This window comes from Micromys minutus (genome assembly GCF_963924665.1).
Source record: "Micromys minutus genome assembly, chromosome: 7".
Classification (NCBI taxonomy): Eukaryota; Metazoa; Chordata; class Mammalia; order Rodentia; family Muridae; genus Micromys; species Micromys minutus.
Genome location: NC_137976.1, coordinates 55,038,395 through 55,063,347, shown reverse-complemented (window position 1 = coordinate 55,063,347; position 24,953 = coordinate 55,038,395). Strand labels below are relative to the sequence as shown.

The window sequence follows — 24,953 nt, the reverse complement described above, 5'->3', positions numbered from 1 at the left end:
CGCAGGTCCGTGGCTTGTGCATCAAGTACTCTTACCTACCGCGTCATCTCCCCAGCTCCCATCTCACCCCCTTTTCAATGGAAGTAAAACATTTATATATGTATGTATGCATCTGTCTATGTAATCTATCTATTCATCTACCTATGTATGTATGTATCTATCTATGTACCTATATATGTAGACATGTTTGTATGTATGTATGTATTATGTATGTATCTATGTACCTATGTATGTACACATGCATGTATGCATGTATGCATGTATGTATTTTTTACCTATCATGTATGTATGTATGTATGCATGCATGCATCTATCTATCTCTATCTATCTATCTATCATCTATCTATCTATCTATCTATCTATCTATCTATCTATCTATCTATCTATATCATCTATGCATCTATCTATCTAATCTATACATATCCACTATTTTAAAATGCCAGTAAGACACCTCAATGTGGGAAATTTGGGTTACCTTTTTCTAGGAAAAGGGAAATGTGAGTTGGAGTGCCAAAGCCTCAGCCCTCACTCTTCCAGTGGGTGTGTCTGCTGTGGATGGAGCAAGCATTAGCCTTGCTGCCTTGAGATACACAGGATTGAGGGGCAGGGGCATGCAAGGCCTCTGTGAAGGAGCCCCACGCCTACCTTCCCTTTCCTGGAGCATTACTTAGAAAACAGAATTGCAGGGACCACACTCCCCGCAGTCAGGGAGAAGCTCGCAGGGGAAGGGAAGGTGATCCCTCCAGGCAGCCAGGGCTGCAGAATACAACGTGGATGCTCATGGTTTGTTCCATCGTACAACCCACACAGGGAGGGTTCAAGACTGTCCCTGCACAGCCAGGACCAAGTCTGCAAAGCTTTGTGGCATTCCCTTCCTTATGAAAGGCTCCTAGATCTAAACAGCAGGGTACTTGCCAGTAATAACAATGGGAAACTGAAGGGCGAGTTTGGGGAATAAGAGTGCAGGTGGAGACAGCAGCCCTCATGGAAAGTTCCTTTAATATTTTAGGAAGCAGCTTAGTCATGGTTGTTCTCTGAAGCCGAGGGGCAGGTTAACCCCTGATGCTTGCTAAGCCCCGTGAGAACTGTCTTTTCTTTCCTTAGTCTCTTCCTCTTGCACACCCACCCTATCTAGAAACTCACTTTCTATTTCTTCTCACTTAATTACTTGGCCAGACAGGGTCTTTCTATGTAACCCAGGCTGGTCTTGAACTCACAATCTTCCTGCCTCAACCTCCTCACAAGCTGGTATTATGGAAGGGTTACACCAAGCTCAGCTTAAATCTTCATTTTTCTCTAGGAGGAGTCTGGTCACAGCAAATCTTCCCCAATTAAGACAGCAGATTCTATCATTGGGCAGCGTAGGGAGAAGGGTTGAAATTTGATTCACTGTAATGTGTGTGTGTGTGTGTGTGTGTGTGTGTGTGTGTGTATATGTGTATGGATGTGTGTTTATGCATATGTGTACGTATGTGTATATAAATGTATGTGTATATGAATGTATGTGTATATGTGTGTATGCATGTATGCACGTGTATGCATGTGTACATATATGTTACATGTGTGTCCATGTGTCCGTGTGTGTGTGTGTGTGTGTGTGTGTGTGTGTGTGTAGGAACTGGAAGTGAACTCAGGCCAACTTGTCTGGTGTTTCAGTCTCAAAGATCTGGGATGAACCTGCCATCCTTGCTTTCCACCACTGACCAGATGGTCACCTCCTTTACCTCTGAAGATCCCGGCACAGGTAGGGCTCTCATCCTGGCAGTAAGTCCTTGCTCTAGGTTTCTGTTTTCTCAGATGCCATCCCTGCCCTACAGTTCAGGCCCTCCTGCCCAGACAGCCACCACCACTGCAGTGACCCAACATAAATGAGGGACTTTCTCTCCCAATCACAAGGAGTTGGCTTTCTCCTCCTAGTACGTGGGTCTTGGGCAGCAGTTCTCAACCTGTGGACCTTGACCCCTTTTGGGGGTTGAATGACCCTTTCATAGGGGTCACATATCAGATACCTACATTATGATTGCTGGCACTAGCAAAATTACAGTTATGGCATAGCGACAAAATAAATTTGTGGTTGGAGGTCACCACAGCACGAGGGACTGTATCAGAGGGTAGCATTAGGAAGGCTGAGAACCACTGGCTCTTAGGGAGAGAAGTCAAGTCATCAGGATGAGTATCAAGTGCCTTTACCTGTTGAGCCAAGGCCTCCTGGCTATACTTTTAAGCCTCATAAATTACTCACAACTTATAAACCGTTTCTATTAAATTATTCACTGGATTTTCAAAAGCAATGGTCAGAAAAAAAATTAAAGAGAAAGGCTTATTTTCCTCAGAACTACAGATCTTCAGTCTCTGGGGGCTGGCTTCTAGAGAGTCTACGTGGCCGCATTCTTGTCACATCTATGAATGTGATCTACATTGGGGCTCTCCTGTGAACCCTGCATCCCATCTCTCATCATAGGCACCAGGCTTCTCCCTGCCAGGCACTTGTCTCTGCAGGTCCTCTCAACCAGGGCCTGCTGTTTCTTGTCACCTACTTCAGCAGATGCTGCTATAATCTGTCCTCTCACTTCATCCCTATCTGTTCAGATTCTGCCTCATGGAGAGAATTCTGGTGGCCCTAAAATAGCAGTTAGCGTCCGTCCATATCTCCCCAGCCCTGGTCTATTTTCCTTCATAGTGTTTACTGACAGCTTTCGTGTGACATCTTTTTTTTTTTTTTTTAAACAAGGGTTTAATCCCTACCTCGGTCTCTCTCGTTTAAGTAGAACTTTCAGCAAACAAGGACTGTATCTGCCTTGTTCACCGTTAAATCTCCAGGCCCTGGAACTATGCCTTCCAGCTGTGGAAAGTCCTAAGAGCTGGAGAACGAGACAAACAAGGGAGAGTGCCCACATTCTGCTTCATGCTTGAAAATGGCAGACAGTCACATGTGGGCCACGTCATTGCCACCCTAAGAGAACTCTCCATTATGGAGGACACTCTCTTGCTGGGGTCAACTCCTCAACCTTGGGTCCCCAACAGGGCGGCCCATCCGTAGTTTGAGTTCCCCAGGATTAAAGATTTCTCTGGACACAGGTCTCCTTTTATTCTTTTAAAAAGGTATCTTAAAAGACTTGTTATTTATTTGTGCGCAAGTGCGTGTGTGTATAGAGGTCAGAAGTGTTGCATCCCGCAGAGTTGGAGTTACAGGTGTTTGTGAGCTGCCTAACACAGGTCACACACACCGCAGAACCACCGCTTCAGTCTCCAGCACGCAGTACACTTGCCTTCCAACTCCTCTCATCTTGAGCTTATAACCTACGTGTGAGTCGCTAATTTGCCCCAAGCAACAGTTTGGTGACTTATGTGAGTCAACAAGCTTGTGAGAAAATATTTGCTGAGTAACCATTCCAATATTTTCTCCTAGCTAGAGGGAAAACGCCGTAATGGATAAATGAAACAAACACAGCCCTGGCCTTAGGTAGTCTTTTGTTTGTTTTGTTTTTGGTTTTGATTATTGAAGACAGGGTTTCTCTGTGTAGCCTTGCTGTCCTAGAACTTGCTCTATGGACCAGGCTGGCCTTGAACTCAGAGATCCACCTCCCTCTGCCTCAGAAAATAAAGTTGTGAGTTCTCCACTTGCCTGGCCTTAAGTAGTTTATAATTCAACAAAGTAGACTGATATGTAAAGAAAGAACTTCGGGGGCTGGAGAGACGGCTCAGAGGTTAAGAGCACTGACTGCTCTTCCAGAGGTCCTGAGTTCAAATCCCAGCAACCACATGGTGGCTCAGAGCCATCTATGATGAAATCTGATGTCCTCTTCTGGTGTGTGTGAAGAAAGATACAGTGTACTTATATATAATAAATAAATAAATCTTTAAAAAAGAAAAAGAAAGAACTTCAAGGGGGTTTTGGAGATGATTCAGAAGATCCCCAGACGCCATGTAAAATCTGGAAATGGCCTACATGGTTATAAGCCCGCCACTGTGGAATGGAGACAGGAGGAGACCGTGTCTCCCTGCATCCCCCTTGCTAGTGCATCTGTTCCAATGCTCAGGGAGAGCCTGACTCAAGGGAATAAGGAGGGAGTGAGAAAGACACCCAAGACCCTTCTGTATTCGCACACACAGGGGAATGTAACCCGTTTTCCAGAAGAGAGCTTAAAACTAACACAATAAATAACTAAACCACCGATTACCTGGCAACTCCAAACCAGTAGGTTTCATTTCACTTTTATAATCTTAATTGGATCAATAAGAACAAAAATTTGAATCTCTCCTAAAATGAACGTTGCATTTTCCCCTGCAGAACAAGGCAGCTTCTGTGTCCTGGCACATGGAAATGCTGCCTTATTTGAGAAGGGGGGGGGGCTTCTTTGCAGCTGTGATTAAGTTCAGGACCTGGAATAGAGGAATGATCCTAGATTCTCCAGGTCATCACCATTTACAAGATGGCCACAGAGGCCCAGACACTGACAGAAGAGAGATACACATGACCCTGGGGGAGCAAGGAATACCTTTCTGTTGGGGCCCTCTCTGAAAGCACCTCGAGTTGTTTTTATGTTTTTTTTAAAATTTTATTTTATTACTTTATGTGCGTGGGTATTTTGTCTTTATGTGTGTCTGTGCTACTAGCATGCAGTGCCCAGGGAAGCCAGAAGAGGGCATCAGAGCCCCAAGGACTAGGATTAAGCTGTGGCCTTAAAGGCCAGTGTTAGGAATCGAACTCTGGTCCTTGAGAAGGGCAGATGGTGCTCTTAACCTCAGAGCCATATCTCCAGCTCTAAACTGGTTTTGTCAGGGCATTTTTGTCATAGCAACAGGAAATGAAACCAGGGCAGACAGTTTGTGGTAATTTGTTACATCCGGAACGGAAACTAATAACTTGAAAAAGAAAAAAAACCATTCTGTTTATTCTACAACTTAGAAGGGATCAGGGATCAGTATCAATCTACTTACCCACAAAACAGAAAAGAAGGGGCCTTCCCCCAGACCTCCCAGCCCCCAGTATGAGCACCTGAATGCTTTCCTGTGCATTCATTCATTCATTCATCTCTTCCCATTTCATTGCATACTGTGCCAGTAACTATTGTTCAGAAACCATGTCTTTTTCTGGCCATAGTTTTAAAGCAATAGATTTATCTTTTATTTATCTTTGACGGTAGAGATGCAGCTATTCTCCAAGATTTTGATGTTATGTATAATTCCACAGCGAATCTAAACTGAGTCCTAGAGTCATTAGATGAAAGAACGTAACATTTTTAGAACCTTGATCACAATGAGATGCCCACCTAATTTATATCTCCAGTAGATTATGAAGGGCGTGTCCTCTCACAGGCTTGCTAGCCTAAACTGTAATATTTGAGTTTGTTTTTAAGTGACTGAGAAGCAGCTCATCTGGTAATGCACACACTGCTTTGCAGAGAACTCAGGCTTCGTTCCCAGCACTGACACAGCATCCCATAACCACACAGCATCCCATAACCACACAGCATCCCATAACCACACAGCATCCCATAACCACACAGCATCCCATAACCACCGTAACTTCAGGTCCAGGGATCTAATGGTCTCTTCTGGCCTCTTGGACATCTACATGTCCATGATGCCCACAAACCCATGCGGGCTCACACTCATACACATACACTGGGACAAGTCCAAAAATCTAACTTGCAAGTATATCTTTCTAGTAGTTTTTCACACAGTTTTGTTTCTCCGAATTGTCTGTCTAAGTCTTCTGCTCCTTTGTTCAATGCAGCACTATGTGGCTTCCTTTTTATTGATAAGCAGTAGTTCTCCATAATTATGGAGTAACAGTCTCTGTCATTTTCTTAAGAACGGTGTATTTTAAACAGACAGTCTCACATAGCCCTGCCTGGCCACCCACTTCACAGCTGCAGCTGGCCCTGAATTCTCAATCCTTTGCCTATATCTCCCAATGCTGAGCTTGCAGGAACGCACCGCATGCTCTGCTTGATGTGTGTGTGTGTGTGTGCGCGCGAGGATGCGTGTGTGTTTATTTTATTTCACGGGTATGGGACTTAAGCCAGCACGTATGTCTGCACACCACATGGGTGCCCAGTGCCTGAGGTCAGAGAGTATGTTGAATCCCTTGGACCTGGAGTAACAGATGGTTGTGAACCATCATGTGGGTCCTCTGGAAGAGAAGCCAGTGTTCTTAACTCCTAAGTCATCTCTCCAGCCCAAGGGGAATATTTGTTTGTCAAATCTGCCTTTTGTTATTTTTTTCCCTATGCTTTTATTGTGAGGACATCGTTAGGCATGCTCAATGGCAGGAAGACAACCTGGTTTTCTCGTCCTTAGCCGACTGTCAATACTGCTGCTGTTTCCATTATCTCAACAGCTAATGATTTCAGACCCCACGCTGTGTTTGAGTGGTGTGGGAGTTGTGAGCACAACTTTAACTTTAACTATCTCCACCTGGGAGCAGCTCTCTTCTGTGTGTGAACAGCGTTAACACCTACTTCATAAGGTACCACATGAGAGCCAACTGATCTTGTTTATTTTTGTTTTGTTTCCTTTTTTTTTTTTTTTTTTTTTTTTTTTTTTTTTTTTGAGGCAGGGTCTCTCTGTGCAGCCCTGGCTGGCCTAGAACTTGCTCTGTAGACCAGGCTGGCCTTGAACTAACAGAGCTCCACCTGTGTCTGCCTCCCGAGTGCTTGTGTGCACCACCGCTGCCCAGCTTCTGAGATCGTAACAGGGTAATCTCTTGATTAATTACAAGGCAGCTGTTGTCATTGTTAATATTATTATTCTACTAATATTTTATTATCTTATATTAATATACTAATATTAATATTATATCTTTCTAATCCAGTGAGGCAGTATTTGACTTCAGCTGTGCAGGTGAGTTAAAGTGTCAAAGTCTAACAGAGCTGACTTCCTGGGCCAAAGTTTGCTTAGACCATCACATTCATTTCTGCAGGCAAAGTCTGTAACAGAATTAACATCAGTAGGCCCTGCTTCTGTAATCAAAACAAAACATTCCCATTTTACATTTTAGGGTCAAAAAAACTTTCTGAATTTGTGTCATTTCCTTCAATTTCAAAATGAAAGTTGACAAATATTGTCTTCCAGCTTTTTTTCTCTACTTTTCCTATTTTTTTCCAGACCCTGGGGAAGCCCCACAAGACTAGAAGTAGGGGCTGGGGATAGGAAGCGTTCTGACCAAAAGGCTGCTGCTGACAGCATTAGGAAGAAATCATTCCTGAAGTTTTTTTGTTAAGAATTCCTCTAGCTGCCCACAACTCTACACCAGCAGCTACAGGTTGGTGTAGTCAACAACATTTATAATTAAGGTTTCCGTGTGCTTTGGGCTATTTTTCACTAAAATTCAATGTAGTCTGTGGGCAAGGTTATGAAAATTATTATACAAAAGAGCTAATACTACAGTTATGTCATCAAAATAAAATACTACTCTTGAACTTTCTTCTTTTTAATACTTTTAAAAAATTATTTTTTTTTTCTTAAAAGTTATCTGTGGGGGCTGGAGAGATGGCTCCGTGGTTAAGAGCACTGACTGCTCTTCCAGATGGTCCTGAGTTCAACTTCCAGCAACCACATGGTGGCTCACAACCATCTGTAATAAGGTCTAATGCTCTTTTCTGGTGTGTATGAAGACAGCTACAGTGTATTCAAATACATAAAATAAGCAATTCTTTAAAAAAGTTATCTGTGGTGTGTGTGTGTGTGTGTGTGTGTGTGTGTGTGTGTATGCGCACACTCCTTCTACATTCCAACTCTCCCAAGGCTTTCTTTTATTTATTTCTCTTTTAAAAGATTTATTTATTTATGTATATGAGTTTTCTGTATCTGTCTTCAGACACACCAGAAGAGGGCATCAGATCCCATTACAGATGGTTGTGAGCCATCATGTGGTTGCTGGGAACTGAACTCAAGACCTCTGGAAGAACAGTCAGTGCTCTTAACTGCTGAGCCATCTCTCCAGCCCCCCACGAAGTTCTTAATATTTGTTTATATATCACTCCCCCTTTAAATTACCCTTGTGCTCTTGTTCCTGTGTAGACAGGTCACAGGTCAAACCAGGAGTCAGTTCTCTTCCTGTACCGTGTTGGTCCCGGAGACTGAACTTGAGCTTAGATTGTTAGTCTGGGCAGCTGAGCCACCTCATCCCCTCAAACCTGCCTTTCTTTAAGATTAATTTTTATTTATATGCATGTAATTGAGTTTATGTGCACAAAATGTGTGCAGGAAGCCAGAGGATGTCCAAACTCCTGGAAACGGAATTTCAGGTGACTTTGATGACTAAACTGTCCTTCCATACTCCCAAGCATTTCTCTTTTTTATCATTTTATTTTTAATTCATTATTTTGCTATTTACATTTCAAATGTTGCCCCCTCCCTGCCCCCTCCCAGAGTTCTTCACCCTATGCTTCCTCTCCTGTGCCTCTGAGAGGGTGCTCCCCCGTCCCTCTTCCCTGGGGCATCAAGTCTCTACAGGGTTGGTCACACCCTCTCCCACTGAGGCCAGACAAACCAGTCCTCTGCTACACATGTGCCTGGGCCTTCGATCAGCCTGTGTATGCTGGTTGGTTGGTGGCTTAGTCTCCCAAGCCTTTCTTAGTGAACATTTATTTATCTTGGTTTTTTTTTTTCTTCCTACTTTTCAGTTATCACTGTGACCTTGTTCCTCTATCATTGAAAACACTCAAATCCACTGCTAGGTTCTAAGCTCGGCTATTAAGAGTAATTATTCATTTATTTCTGCTTGAGTCTGAATGAAAGAACTTTTCACATGGTCAAAGTTTATTACAGGATATTGAGAAATGTCCTGGTGCATGACTGCAGCTCAGATCTGGTGTTTTCTATCTGTGCTGCTAATTCAAAGGGTCCCCTGACCCCTGCCCTCTCGCGGCACTGGCCTTGCAGGGATGAGTAAGTAAGTGGTCCGTGTACCATCCCCGGTTCTCCTCCAGTTCTGTCAGCAACCCTGATGGTCTCTCCTCCTGCTTTTCCATTAATCCACACATTCTATAATCTACCCGTGTGGGCCTGTTTTAGTTATCTATTAAAATTTTTAATTAACATGCTTGGTATTAGCTTTCATTAGAACATTTTCAAACAAAATCTGTTCTTGCTGTGTCTCCTCCGCCCTTTCCTTCTGCCCTGAGTCCCTTTCACCCACCAAAGCCTCTTCCTACATTCATGAGTCCTGCTGCCCCCTCCCTCCTGCACACACCCCTCCCCCGTCTGGGTCTATGCACTAGTTTCCTAGACTGTAGCACACACACCGTGAGCTCACACATGGTCAAGCCTGACTGTAACGTTTGCTTTAACCATGTGTCTTGCGCCTCAGTTTCGTTGCTTCTCACCCACAGGTCCTCATTTGATAGCCATACAGCTCTTCCGCTTTCACACCCGGAGCCCGTTCTCTGGCCCAGGTGCTCTGCTGGCTTTTTTCTTCTTCTCTTTTTAGCCTTTTGACCTAGTCTTTTGATGTTTGGGGTGGGGTATGTCTGTGTCCATCTCCCTTTTCTACCTACCGGTCCGTTCCCCAAGGCCCCAGACAAACGCAGAAGGAGCGCTCTTTTGAAAACGAACCATCATGAGGTATACAGCAAACACCAGAGGCCTGAGATTCCTGCCCTGCCTCTGCTGTGTGACCTTGGGCCAGCCACTTTACTTCTCCGGTTCTCAGTTTTCTCCCTGAACAATGAGGCCCATTCAGCGGAATAAGCATAGAAATAATTTAATCCAGCTCTCAAAACAAAACAGCACCATTCTGAGAATTCAGGGAAGAAGCCCTTAGCAAACAGCCTGACCACTCGGCTCCCATCCACCAGCGTGCTAAGATAATGCCAACCAGCTGCCGGGTTGTATTATTGTTATTTCAGGGTTGAAACTGCCCTTGGCCGGTCCATGCGTCCCACCCGCTAACCACAACAGAGATCCAAACACTCACCGTGAATTTCTCATAGAGCTCGTAGGTCAGGAGGGGGTTGGGCAGCTCCCTGAAGTAGAGCTTGCACAGGGAGCCCACACAGTGGATGTCTTGAAGGTACACTTCCCTCGTCAGGTCTGGGCATGGGTCTGAGCCAAACTCTTGCCTGCAACAACAGAGACGGAGACATAACACTCCCAAGGAACAGGCGCTCCATGTCAGCCGATGCTTGGAGGCACAGGAGTATTGAGAGCCTCCACTGCTGATAAGCCGGTGATCTTGACCTCCATTTTTCTCCAGGCACTGGGAGGCCATTGGAGAGATGCTGCTTTTCTAGGCTGATGCTTGCTTGGGAGCCGGTTGGGACTTGAGGTCAGAAAACTCATTTGTGACCTGAGGTCCCCATGGCACCGTCTCTGTGTCTTGGTCATAGGCACTGAGTGGATATAAAATTCCTGCCAAAAGAAGTCTACGGAGATTTCAGGTTTTCCAAAGGGTAACTCAACATGAAACTCTTTTTTTTTTTTTTTTTTTTTTTTTTTTTAAGTGGTGAGAGCCAAAACTGGGAAGTGGGGTGAGGTGGGGTGAGGTGGAGACGGTGTCAGGTCTTATCCCACCTCTCCAGTCATGTCTCGAACTCACTTTACCCGGATATTCCAACCCAATGTTTGAGGACCTTACTCAACTATCCCTTTGACGCTTAGTGCTACCTTTTTTCTAGGTAGATTAGTGGTGACTCTTACGTGTCATTCGAGCGTGTGAATGTCTTAAGTGATCAGTCCACAGTGGGATTCCAGGAACACTAAGACCATCTGGCTCTAGGTTAGGCATCTGTGCCATTTTCTTTTCTTCCCTTTGCTCCATGTTGTTTAAAACAGGGTCTCACTGTGTGGACCAGGTTGGTCTTGAATGACGTCATTACTTCTTTGGGCTCCTGAGGGCTGGGGTCACAGGCCTGTACCACCAGCCCCAGCTTAGGTTTGACGTCCTATCAGAAGATATTTCTTTACACGAATGCACTGCCTCAAACTGTACATACATGGAAACCACAAATATGTGTTTATGGTAAGTTTTAGTGACAAAGAAGTAAGCTCAGTGTGTTCCTCGGTCAGTTAGGTAGTGACAAACCCCACAGGACTCTGAGAATCAACATTTTCAAAGCAGTCCACCGCTTCTTTCTCCTCTGGTTCCATCTCTTCAAAAGAAGAGTGGGAAATTCTCCAATAATGAATCACCTCAAGGTAACCCAAGAAGAGAGGAGCCCATGAATCTGAGGACACACGTCTTAAGGTCCGGGTGGCTTACAGTGTGAGTCTTAGGATAGTGAAAGCTACACAGAGAAAAAAGATTGTCTTGATTTAAAAAACATACTTGTAATAAATCAAATTTTAACATCCACAAAAATGTCTTATTATTTATTACAATTTAATTACAAGTGAAATTTGGAGAGGATGGACCAAATAGAAGGTAGAAAACAAAACCTTGAATTATATAATATATAATCTGTAAAATATATCCCAATTATATACTGACTTTACTATAAGAGTGCTCTATAGAATCAGGAGGCTTACCCTAAATTCCAGGCTAGCCTGGGCTACAGAGTAAGACCATGTCTCAAAAATTTTTTTGAAATGTATATTATTATTATTTTAGAATTTATATTTGTAGTTAACAAACATAGTAAATATATATTTTAAACCACTAAATGGTCTTTTGGTATTATGATAGACAAAATAAATAACTATTGCCTTAATCACAGAAATATATATATTTCAATATATTTCATATAGTCTGTATATACTTTATACATATATTTTTTTATTTAAAGTTTTTTTTTTTGATTGTTTGGTTTTGGTTTTTCAAGACAGGGTTTTTATGTGTAACAACCCTGGCTGTCCTGGAACTCAGTCTGTAGACCAGGCTGGCCTCAAACTCACAGAGATCTACCAGCCTCTGTCTACCAAGTGCTGGGATTAAAGGCACGCAGCACCATGCCTGGCCGATCTTTGTCTTTTTAATAAAATAGGAATTTCTTAAAATGTTTAGGATAAATCTGCAGTATTATACATATTAAAAAAATTAGGGCGTGGGTGAGTTGGGGGCCACACTAACCACGGACTCTATACATGGAGATCACAGGAAAACTGTGGCGTCTCTTCTCTCCTACTTATGTAGGCTCTAATCATTGGGTTTGCGCAGCAAGCATCTTTCCCTGAGGAGCCATATCATTGGCTTCTAGTAACTTAAAAACACCAGCATCAATTAGAGGAATGTACACTTATGCAGACTTCTAATGTCTCAACCATCTGAAACATCAAGTGTATATCCAAAGAAAACCTCTCAAGGACATCGGAATTCTGAACACTATGGAAGGGACCCTAATCTAGCTGGGCTTTAGAAAAACATGTTCCCTAACTTGTAATTTAGATCACGTGAGGTAAATCCAATCCACCGTTGAAGCACAAACCCTGCCCAAGACAAAGCAAAAGCCGGAAGCCACGCAATCAGTTAGAGCTCACAGAGGCCATCTTTCAGGTTTCCAAAAGACCCGTTCACAGAGATGGACAGACTGAGGGAAACAGACACGGATGGACAGACTGAGGGAAGGCTCACTGGAGGACTGTTTTAACTCACCTTAGCCGCTGGATGTTTGAGGTGATACCCGAGAGGCGATAGATTCCATCCACAATGCCGTGAGTCTCTATGAATTCAGCACAGCTCTTCAGCACATATGGAACTATGTTCAAGAAGAAAAAAGCAGCCAAGCATTAGATGTAAATCTGAACTGTAAAGACCCCAAACAATCCAGGCAAGGCCAAATACAATGGACCGAGAAGAGCTACAAGCGTGAGCAATTGCTCATAAGTGGTAGGCAGTGCTCCTTAGAGACTTACTGACGTTTTAAATACCTTTAAAATATTTAAATAAAACGTAATACATTTTACTTATTATTTACTTTACTTATTAACAACTAACTTATTTATTATTAAATAAAATTTACAAAACTTAAAATAAAAAAATAATTTTAAATACTTAAAAACAAAAACAAGTTTGAGGTGTCACAGGTGTAGCGGTGCGTACCTGTAACCTGAGCACTGGGAAATTCAGGGTCAACCTTAGTTACCTAGCAAGTTTGAGGATAGCCTGGGCTATGAGACCCTGTTTCAAATAAACATACAAACAAATAAAATACCACCCCACCCCTAATCTTTGTTTTTAATGGTTTAAAAATTCACAGAATTGTTATCTGTTAGTAAGGGGTACATACCCTCCTCTGAAAGGTAAGATCCCCCCCAAACCTCCCTTCCATTCACTATTTAAATGGGTCTAACATGGTCTCTTACATGTCCACCCTCCCAGAGTTCGGCGCTCCAGAGCTATGTTGTTGTTCTCTCCTGAGCTGACCTCAAGGGGCATTGCCAGAGTGACAGAATGACACATGTCTTTTAGATGCACAGAGAGAACATCAAGTCATTTGCTACTTGAGTCCCTTGACCAATCTTCCCGAGGTCCTCTTGTGACAGTACAGTGAATGTTGACTTACTGTGGGACAGCCCAACCCTCAGACTAAAGCGACTTGTGGCTCCTGGTTACCTAGGGATGACACAGGTCCTTCATCAACTAAGGATTGGTCAGTGCTGTGTCAGACTCCCAACACACACACCAGTCCTTTTTTGGATTGGACTAATGCCAACTCATCTATGCGTATTACACACAAGCTTACTCCTGTATCCAAGTCCATTCTGGACGAACTCTCCTTCTGAGGTAGGGCTGTGATATCTAGCCCAGGTTAGCTTTGAAGTTGCCAAGTTTCCCATGTACTGGACTTAGGCAAATACCACTGCATCTGGTTTAAACTGAACCTTTGTCTGAGTAGACATTAGATGTTCAAATCCAGCATTCTACCTAGACGCAAACTATTTGGCTTCAACAGTCTCATTATTGTTACTGGGTGCTGGGGGATCTAACCCAGGGCTGCCTGGCTGCAAGGCAAGAATTCTATCACGAAGCTACAATCCCACACTATCTAACTCCCCATGACAACGCTTTCAAAGCATCTTCTTTTTCTTTCAGCTTTGAAAGAATTTTAAGTTAGGCATTTAATCAAATTCATCATACTTAAAAATATCCTGCCCATCCCTCAAAAGCTAACACATACCAGGAGCCTCTCCCTTCGACAACATATCCTTATTTTGCCCATGACTTATCCTGTAAGACAGGAAATGGGGAGAACCTTCCAGTTAACCCAGGTACAAAGAGGTCAGGGAGTAGATTTTGCATTGGAAATATCAGAGGCCAGAGACCACAGAGGTGGATCCACTTCCTATGAGTGAGTGAATAGAGGGTGGGGGTGGGGTCTGGGAGCAGGCCAGGCTCTCAGATCTTCCTCCCTCCCATCTTTGACCAGATAAGCTACAGTTGGATATGTTTTATTACAGAGGAACTGTGCTAAGTCTGTGTCTTATTCTAAAGAGAGAAACAGAAAGAGTTCTAGTGCTTAAACACACACACACAACACACACACACACACACACACACACACACACACACACACACACGAGCGTGCACTTGCACGAAGTCTCTGTGGCATAAACAACAGTTGACTCTTCCTGTACCACCAAAGCTTCTCTGTGACTTGGCATGTGTGATATAGACAGCTAAGGGTGACTTAGATGCCTCTGTGGCCTGGAATTAAAATATACAATGAAGACAGTGGTGATATTAACCGCACACTAGTGTGTTAGGATTGAAATTATCCCTGGATATCAGAGGTATTCTGTAATGACAGCTGTCATTTTTGTTTCTGTGGCTGACGCAGGACATGAACTATTAATTTTTTTTTTTTTTTTTTTTTTTTTTTTTTTTTTTTTTGTTGCCGATAACAGAGCTTAGCTCTTCTATTCAAATGAATTGTCGAAACTCATCTCTGCTCATTGGAATTGCCCTTGTTCCTCTTTGAGTAATTCTGCTTCTGAGACACAAAAACATCGGATATTTTAGAGTTGGGGAAATATACGGGAAGTCCTTATTCGGAGCTCTGCATGACAGGGAAGGATTATATCTCCTCACAGAAAGAGAGCATATCCCCGTCTCAAACTTGTCCCAAATCTTCAGGATCCTCGTCTTGGACCAGGTGGTAAGGTGCAGGTCTCCCTTCCTCTCAGCAAAAAGACAGGAGTCACTCTATTGCCTCACTTGGAGCAGCCAAGTGTGTTCCCTAGTGTGTCCTAGCCACCACAGCCAAAAAGCCACTGTGAAAGCTTAGAGCTTGTGAAATGTTGATGCACACACGGAGGGCATCTTGTCATACTGGATGCATATTCCGGGCCAGTAGGAAGGTGGGTGGAGGTGGCCGCAAGAAATTTACGTTTTGAGCAAGTTCTGAGGTGACACTGTGTTGCCTGCCAATCTGAAGTGACACTTGAGGGAACAAGGGCTTAAAGAGAGATGGTGGTGGGTGTTGGTATTGCAGAGGCTTCCAAGCATTTTGTGTTGAGGCTGGAGAGAGGGCTTACCAATCACTAGAACTTACTGCTTTTCCAGAGATCCTTAGTTTGTTTCCAAGCACCCAAACTGAATGTCTCACAACCCCCAGTGACACCAGCTCTCAGGGATCTGACACCATCTTCTGGTCTCTGTGGGCATCCTCACAAATATGGCAAGTAGGCATTCTTGCACACAAACATGCAAGTATGTACACCAAAAATTTTCAGTAAGAGTTTTGAGTTTAGTAAGAGTTTAGACTCCAAGTCTTAGGATTCCTTGGACTGCTCTATCCAGTCTACCTACACCAAGGACAGTTTTGGATTCTGATTCTGATCATGGCAGGATCCTGATAGGTATGAGCTAAGTAGCTACAAATAAATAGAAAGTCTCTCTTGTCAACACAGGCATGGGGGTAGGGAGTGACTCTGGAGGTTGAAGTCACAAGACTTTGGTCTTCTGGTGCCCAAAGAACTTTGAGTTTCTTCCACCCAGGCTTACGCAGTTGCTGGCTGGGATCTGATATTACCATCTCTTTGAGCTGTTTCATGGGCACTTTTCTCTAACTCCTCTTTTCTAGTTTGCTTTTGTTTCCCCTGGATCATCCATCTTGAAAGTTAACTTCTAATCAGCACAATTCTCAGATGGCTTCTGACAGAAGAGAAAACCTTTCACAAGTCCTAACTACAGAGTGCCACAAGGTTCCTCGTCTCCTTGCATCCAACTGGGCACAAGGAAAACATACTTGCGTCCTGATGAACTGTTTGTTCAGTGAGCCTCCAAGGGCTTAGAACAGAAAAGGCCACAGTCAGAGCTTTCCTTGTCCCTCCAAAAGTTGTAACTATGAACAGTCACAGTTTCCTGGTAGCTGGGGTCTGGGGTAGATACAAGCAAGCCCAGTTCTGTTTGCTCAATGTGGGGTTGTCCAATCTACATTCTTTCAGAGCACATCGAATTGCCTTTGTCTTTTAGAGGCACAGGTATACCCCTCCCTGTTCTTATCTCCTATCCCTCTTTGGGTCCTTTTTCCCAACCTTCATGTAAAGTGTGGTGAATAAGTGTGTTGTTGGGGCACCAAGGGCTTAGCTTGGAGGTTGGGTAGATAGCTTAGCGATTACTTAGGACGTACTGCTTTTCTAAAGATCCTGGAGTTTGGTTGCCAGCACACATACTGAATGTCTCACAACCACCTGTGACTCCAGCTCTCGGGGATCTGACACCATCTTCTGGCCTCTATGCACCATCACAAACATGGTGTGCAGGCATTCATGCACACATGCACGCACAAACAAACTGCTTGCTCCTGTCTATTCTAGGCCCAGCAACTTCTAAAGGGCACAACTAAGTGGGTTTTTGGAAGTACATTTACAACTTTAGGAACAAGCACACCATCTGTTGTACAACATTTCATTACCCACTCGCCTCAAAAACCCAATATTGATTCTCAGTTACTACTCATGTTCCTCCCTCTGGAGCCCTTGGCCAACTTTCTATTTTCATGGGTTTTCCCATTTCAGACTTTTTACAAACATGGAATCTTAACTATGTGTGGTCTCCTGATGAGCTTCCTTTACTTAGCAAAATCCTTGCTGGATCCATTTACATTGTGGCATGCGTTGACACATTGTTCCTTTCCATGGCTGAATATTATTCTAAACAAATTCTTCATTTTGCTTATCCATTGACCAGTCGGTGGAAAATTCAGCTGTTTCCACTCTTTGGCTTATTATGAACAAAGAAGATCCTTCTCTCTCTCTCTCTCTCTCTCTCTCTCTCTCTCTCTCTCTCTCTCTCTCTCTCTCTCTCTCTCTCTCTGTGTGTGTGTGTGTGTGTTTGTGGACAGAAAGATTTTTTATTTTTTATTTTTTCGGCTATAGATCCAGGAGTGGGAGGGTAACTCTACATTTCCCTCTTGGGGAACTGCCAAACTGTTCTTCAAAACAGCTCCCACTGGACAATCTAGGAGGATTCCCACCACTCCACACCCTTGTCAACACTTGTTATTGTCTCTCTGTCTTTATGGTCATCCTCCTGTGGTATTTACTGTGGTTTTGATTTGCATTTTTCTGATGGTTAGTGATGCTTAGCATCTCTTCCTGGGGCAATTGGCCATTTGTGTATTTTCTCTGGAGAATGTCTTTCAACTCAGCTTTTAGTGGAATTGCTCATCTTTTTTTGAGCTGCCATAATAGTTCTTGAAATATTCAGGATGCAAGACTCTCATCATATCTGTTTTTGGCAAATGTTTTCTTCTAAGCAGTTGTGCTGCTTTCATACTTAAATATTTTTTAATTTCAAATTTTAGAAGTTACAATATAATTACATCATTGTCCCCTTTCCCTTCTTCCTCCCAGAACTTCCTTAAACTTCTCCTTGTTCTTTTCCAAATCCATGGCCTCTTTTTTTTCATTATATATATCATTGAATACATATATGTATACACATATATATTCCTAAATATAGCTGATCAGCATGCATAATGTTATTCATTCATATGCTTTCAGGGCTGGTCATTTGGTATTGGATAGCCAACTGGTGCGCTCTTCCCTGGAGAAGGCTATTTCTGCCATTCTTAGCATTCCTTATTTGCCTGAAGTTGTCTAGGTAACCACTGAAGCCTTGTTGTTTTTCCTTCATCCACTATGGTGGACTATTGGTGTTGTCTCCGTTCTAGGTAAAACATATACGGGTATATCTTCTAACACTGCAGGGAGACACAATATCACTGTAGACTTTCTGATGCTCTGGTTCTGCCCCCTTACCCACAATGTTCTCTGAGCCCTTGGTGCAGGAATGGTTTGTAGCTGTATCTATTGGGACGGGGCTCCACAACTTTGCATTCTGCTTGGTTATGGTTTTCTGCAGTGAGTTCTGTCTGTTGCAAAGAAGGAGTACCTTGATGAGGGGTGTCTTAGAATTTTATTGCTGTGAAGAGACACCATGACCATGCCAATTCTTATAAAGAAAACATTTCATTGGGGCTGGCTTACAGTTTCAGAGGTTTTAGCCCATTATCATCACGGTGGGAAGCATGGCAGTGCGCAGGCAGACATGGTGCTGGAGCAGCCCAGAGTTCTACATCTTGATCACAGGCAGCGGGAGAAGACTGGTGTTCCACACTGGGCATAGCTTGAGCACATATATGACATCATCAAAGCCTGCCACCACCCCCTCCCCCCCACACAGTGGCATACTCTAACAAGGCCACACCTTCTAATAGTGCCACCCATATAGCCAAACATTCACACGCATGGGTCTGTGGAGGCCATTCACACCAGCACAGGGAGTGAAGACTGTTTATCTGTGCACGAAAGCACAAGTGTTCAGATTGTAGTAGGGATTTTGCTGGTTTAGTAAAGTAGGTGCAGGTTCTCCTCCGAGATCCAAGACTTCATGAGCACCGAGTAACTTAATTTTTAAATTTTTATTTATTTTATTTTAAAATTCATGTCTTTTCAGGCATGGTGGTATGTGCCTTTAATTCCAAAACTGGGAAGGCTGAGGCAGGCAGATCTTTGTGTGACCATGGCCAACATGGCCTACATAAAGAATTTCAGGAGAGCCAGGACTGCATAATAGGACCCTGTCTCAAAACCAACCAGCCAAACCAAACCAAAAACGAAACTAAAATAACTGAAATTATCCTAAGCTGGCATGCAGAGACACATATTTAGTTACATAAGATTTAAAAACTCAATTAGTCATGGACAATACTTCTACATATGGTGCTTTTTGAGGCAGAGAAGTTTTAAACTTGGATGAGGTCCAATTATTGGGTTTTTGTTATTGTTTGTGTTTTCGAAACTGGGAAGAAAATTTATCTCTGATTTACGTTGTCTATATGCCTTGGTTCTCCACTATCATGTACACAAAATAAATAAAATACTTACAAAGTTATTCATTATGACAGTTTTGTTTAATAGTACAAGGTTATTAAGAAAAAAAATCACTAAGCCTGGCATGGTGGGTCATATCTTTCATCCCAGCATGTGAACATCAGAAGCAGGCAGATCTCTGAGTTCAAAGACAGCCTGGTCTACAGAGCTAGTTCCAGGTTAGCCAGAGAAACACAGAGAAATCTCTTCTTAAAAAAACCAAACCAACCAACCAACCAAATAAACAAACAAGATAAATCAAAATAAAAAATAGAAGGAAAGAAAAGGAAAAAAATTGCTAACATATATAATAGGCCATTCGGATTGTAGAATTTTGTAGGATATGATATAATTATTAAAAAAACAGCAAAACTCATATACTGATAGAGAGTGGTTTTCAATCTCTATCCTTAAACAAAAACAATAAGCCAGAGTTTTATTAAATGAACATAATAGTATGCTAATTAACATCTGCTTACTTTAGAGATAAAAGACACGCATTTGTTTACCCATGCATTAGCCTGTGTGGAAGGATGGAAAAGAAAGTTGTAAATTCTATCACTGACAGAAAAAGGAACTGGGGGGAATATGTTCCTTCAGCATATGTTGCCTCTAAATGTTTTCATAAATGCAATGACAAAGTCTGACGCGAGCCTTCTCTGTCCTCTGTCCAGCAGCCGGTGCTAGGTCATGTCTATTTCTTTGCTGTCTCCATTTCTAACTGTGTTCCCCTGAGATGCGGGATGTTCAGAGGAGATCCTTTCCACACAAGCCAGTGCTTTGGGTGGCTTTTGGTCTGTATTTCAGATGAATTTTCTATCCTACCAGCAGAGCCAAGCCAGCACACAGATAGAGTTCATCTGTTTTGAAACATGAGAGTTGGTTTGAGAGAGGCTAGGGAAGTTGGCCCACATGAGTCTCTCAGAGTTGAGCTAGGCTCCAGCTTTGCCTGATGCCACAGGCCATGCCTTTTCTATTACATCACTGTGGTGCAACGCAGAACAGAGAAAGTCCCAGGCCGACCACACTCTCTCTTCGGGATGGGGCCTGTTAGCTGTGCTTGCCTAAGGAGGACGGGAGAGTGGTCCCTTACTCTCGGTTGTCAAAGTGACAAAAAGTTCATGACCACAGGCCTGCCTAGGTGTTAAACCTTCCACTTAATAACCACTTAAATGGTCTTTGAAAAAGTTACCAAAGAATATAAGTGGCTTTTAAAAAAATGGAAAATACTTCCCGAGCTGGGTGTGGTAGTGCACCCTGTAATTCGAGATGGAGGCACGGAGATTGGGAGGTCAAGGACAGACTAGAATCTGAGAAACAGTATAGACTCTACAACCAACTAACTAACCAACCAGAGAAGAAACCTAGCTCGTGTCCTATTTTCAATGGCAGAGAGGCAGATGCTCTGGAGTGCTAACAGGGGAGGCTAAAGCTCTCTGAAGGAACAGTGCTTTCTAAAACCAGGGTTTTGAAGAGCAAGTTGAATTAAAAGAAGCTGGAGGGGTTCCTGAGACCGGTGAGGCAATGTAATGTTTGCAGACGCTCTTTCCAGTGACCCCATGAGGCAATCACCCTCATTAAGCAGAAGTGTTTGCCTAACCTGCTGGCAGGGCCTCCTAGGATCAGCTAGCTCTGCTCTACCCAGGCTCCCAGGGAAGACTCAAGTCAGGTGCTTGTTCCTAGAGCTCAGGGACCAGGTGGCTCAGTGGTCTCCCCTCATTTCCTCCCAACTCTCAGATGCTGCAAGGTCCTTGATATGGTGACTCTTAACACTTTCTTTTACTCATCCATCACTGCGCACACCCTATGACCAGCTTAAGGAGGAGTTTTCACCCTATTAAACAAACGAGGACCCTAGAGCTCAGAGGTATTGAGCAACATGACCAGTAGGAAAACATCCAGTAAGAGCCAGCCCTAGGCAGCCACAAAAAATTGCAACTTAAAAACAAAACAAAACAAAACAAAAAACCCCCACAGACTGCTCATGGTGGTGGGGTACAGTCAGGGATTTCAGGGTTTGATTGAGTACAAAAATAATGTACATCTAAGGAATTCCAGCTGTATGAGAGGGACGATGTTAGAGAGTACTGAGCCTGGATCTTACAGCTTACTGTGTCGGAGAGATAAATAAAGGCTGCAGGGGGTGGGGTGGGGCCGGGTGGGGACTCATCAAAGCCAAGCAGTGGAATTCTGACCCTGGAACGTGAGTGATTTCAAGTGAAGGGATATACACGCGTGTCTGAAGAGTGCTTCTTGGTCAAGTGTCTGGCACATAATAAACACCCGGTGCACGGGGAAGAGAGAATGTAATAAACAAAATAGAAACAAGAAACAATGTTGCAAATCCCAGGAATGCTGCCTAGACCAGTCTGGTAGAAGGCAGGTTAATAGGGGAGTTTTAAAACCAAAGGCCAAAGAAGATTGCGTTCTATTTTAATCTCTATATCCAGGTAAGTCTTGCTAAACGCCCCCTCGGTAACAATCCTCTTTGCAACCGTGCCCTGTGGCTTCTCCAGAGACAGTTCCAGCCTAGGCAGCTCCCTTGCTAGCTCTGCAGCTGCCTTTAGGTGTATGTATTGGGATGGGTGTGTGCGTGGTGCTGAGCATGTTGTGTGGAGCGTGTTGTGGCCACAGGCAGTATCCCCGCTGAGGGCCTTGGGCTGGCCTGGTTCACCCTGCACACAGAAGCCTCATCTGAGGATTTCTGTCTGTCTGTCTGTTGCCACTGGAGGCTGCTAGGCTGTATGTAATTTGAAAATACTTGTCCTGCCCCACTATCTTTCCGAGAATAAGGCTTCACTCTTAGAGGATATGTAAGGGATCCATCTATAAGGCTGACTGCCCTTCTAATAGGTCAGGAGTGGCTCATAAGATGGAGTTCTGTCAACCCCAAGCACATTTCCAAGCCCAACTTGTGAGCAAGAGCAGATAACTTAAAAATGCACAAAACTCCAGCTTCTCTGCTTCTGGAGAACACTTATTCTGAGCTAGAGACTTGCAGGGACCAAGGCCAAAGCTCAGCTGGTAAATGCTTGCCTAGCATGCATGAAGACCTGGATTTGATCTCCAGCACTTCATAACCAAGGCCTTATGGCTCATGTCTGAAATCCCAGCAGTTGAGAGATAGAAGCAAGAAGTTACCTCAAGTGTAGCCTGGGAGATTCTGTCCCAAAAATACATATATTTCCCGGACAGGTAGTTTGATTGCTATCAGCTTTTCGGGGAGCTTTTGAGTGGAACCTCTTCATAAGCAGTGAACAAAGAAGGTGGTCATGTATATGTCCAGACAAACAATCCTTGGAAGAGGAAGGGCATAAACCCAGGAAGCCAATGAGAGGCAAATAAAACAAATCTGCTTCTAGAAATGATTCTTCACTGACACCAGAGATCTTCATATGAGAATAATAAAGCCTGTTCCTCCTTTTTTTTTTTTTTTTCTTTCTTTTTTTAAACGTCAAGGGAAGTTCTATTTGGAAGAATTAACAATACAGAGAATGAGAAATATATGGTGTGTATTCAATCATTGTTCTACCTGCTGCTTTTTTCCCTCTTCTTCATAGGATGGCAGCTGTATCTTTGTGACTAAAAGCCTAGCTCTTATGCTAATTAAAGAAATACACAGTTTTGTTTAAAATCTTTTAAGCACCTGTAATAAACTACAGACTTTGCCAAGAATAGAGGTGCTCTGGTCAGCAATCAAAAGCGTTTACATATGAATGAAATTCATAAGAACAGTAACAACAGAAATATAGAACTTTTTTTCTCTCTCAATAAAAATAGGCCAGTCGCTAGACGGCATCATTCTGCGAAGACATTATTTTGAAGCCCCAGTCAAAGAAGCCTGTGGAATTTGCCACTGGGATCCTACTTTGTGCCCCAGGAACATTAGGAAAAGCAGTTCTGACATAACAGAATGACGTTCGCAGAGTGTAATACTGGAGTGAGAGACCAAGGTTGATGGCTACAATCACACTCCTGTGTATTAAACTGGTGCATCTTAATTATTCATACAGTTCATTGGTCCAAGAGCACAAAAATAGAGAACTGCATCTCAACATGTATCTCATTCCATGTTCAGAGACAAATGGCTTAACCATTCTTCCCGTTATTTTCTGGAGGCAAGTCCTTGTGTATAGTCTGAGGGCAGCACATGCTGGTGGTTTCCAAAGCTACGGTAAGAAGAGGATACTGAAGCCATCACTATACAGCATCTGGAACATAAGGACTTGTGTGTTCACCGATTCGGGCACACCTCCAAAATATTCCCAATAGTCCAGTTTTATTTCTGTCCGGGATGCTGGGTGCCAGGGATTGGATATACGCACACACACATAAGCAGCAAGATTACAGTCAACAGACTCTGAAAACTGAAAATGGCAGACATAATGAGGCCCGTGTTGGTCCAGCCACATCCCCCTTCCCAGCCAGGGCGGAAGAGGATGCTCGCCGACTGTGCCTGAGCCTCCCTTCTCCTTTGATTAAATGACCAACGTTATTTGCATGTCCTCCAGATGGTCTGAGGCATAGATGACCAAATGCTTGAGGAACCAAAAGCTTTGCTACTATTTTATTTAATTCTTGTATCACAGAAAAGAAGGCATTGTTATTTTTATTTTCTTAAAATACGAAAACAAAACAAATCAAAACAAAATACCTATGTTGGCAGGCTTTTAAAAAAGGGTGTGTGTGTGTGTGTGTGTGTGTGTGTATGTGTGTGTGTGTGTCCATCCTGTTCTTTCAAAATCTATTCTAGAAGGCAGCTGCATGTTTCAATCCAGAGCTGCCCGAATGGGAATGGGCCTTATTCTGGGGAGGCCATGGAGCTTGTTGACAAAGAAGAACATTGTTATCCAGGCAATACTTTCAGAAGACTTACCTGGCAGGGGAGAGCAAGGCTACATTTGCATGTGTGGTCTCCTGTAGAGGACAGAGGTTGATTTGGGGATGTTCTCAAATCATTTCTCTAAACTCTGTCTCTGTTTTTGAGACAGGGTCTGGAACTGAACCTGGAGCCTGCTGTTTCAGCCATACTGGATTGCTGGCAACGCCTCCTGATATGTGTGGGTTTTGCCCCTCAGTGCTGGGTTACAGACACTTGCCACCAATTCTGTAGATCAATGCTTGCCAGGAAGCACTTAGCCACCCAGCCATCTCCCAGGCCATTCTTCTTACTTTTTAAGTGGGAAGACTATGGTAGACAAAGAGCTAGAGGTAGCATTGGGTTATCTAAAGTTCTTGGACTTTTCAATAGATTTTAGTAAGCACAACTCTCTTTCGAGGTAGACATAGACTTGGGCTAAGGATGAGCAGAACCGAAAAAGAACACGGGGGAGATTTCTTATCTCAGCATAGAGTCAAGAGGGCAAGGACTTAGATGAGGAATTAAGAAGCTTGACTCTGGCATTTCCTCAGAAAATGGGACATAGTACAACTCCCTGAGGACCCAACTATACCACTCCTGGGCATATACCCCAAAGATGCTCCAACATCTAACAAGGACACATGTTCTACAATGTTCATAGCAGCCTTATTTTTAATAGCCAGAAGCTGGAAAGAATCCAGATGTCCTTCAACAGAGGAATGGATACAGATATTGTGGGACATTTACACAATGGAGCACTGCTCAGCTATTAAAAACAACGATTTCACGAAATTCCAAGGCAAATGGATGGAACTTGAAGCTATTACCT

At 43.3% G+C, this 24,953-nt stretch overlaps 1 protein-coding gene and 1 pseudogene across 2 annotated transcripts in view; both read right to left on the bottom strand.

The window, feature by feature from the left end:
• ARHGAP31 (Rho GTPase activating protein 31) overlaps window positions 1-24,953 on the bottom strand; it is a 110,821-nt gene that overhangs the window by 29,517 nt on the left and 56,351 nt on the right. The window contains exons 2-3 of the mRNA XM_080919381.1: window positions 12,539-12,641; window positions 9,926-10,070 (exon numbers count right to left, since the gene is read on the bottom strand). Coding sequence (XP_080775507.1) covers window positions 9,926-10,070; window positions 12,539-12,641 — 248 coding nt within the window. The remainder of the gene's footprint in view (window positions 1-9,925; window positions 10,071-12,538; window positions 12,642-24,953) is intronic.
• Window positions 23,433-23,647, bottom strand: LOC308422565 (protein kish-A-like; annotated as a pseudogene). Its single transcript has one exon. The product of its transcript is annotated as a protein kish-A-like (transcript).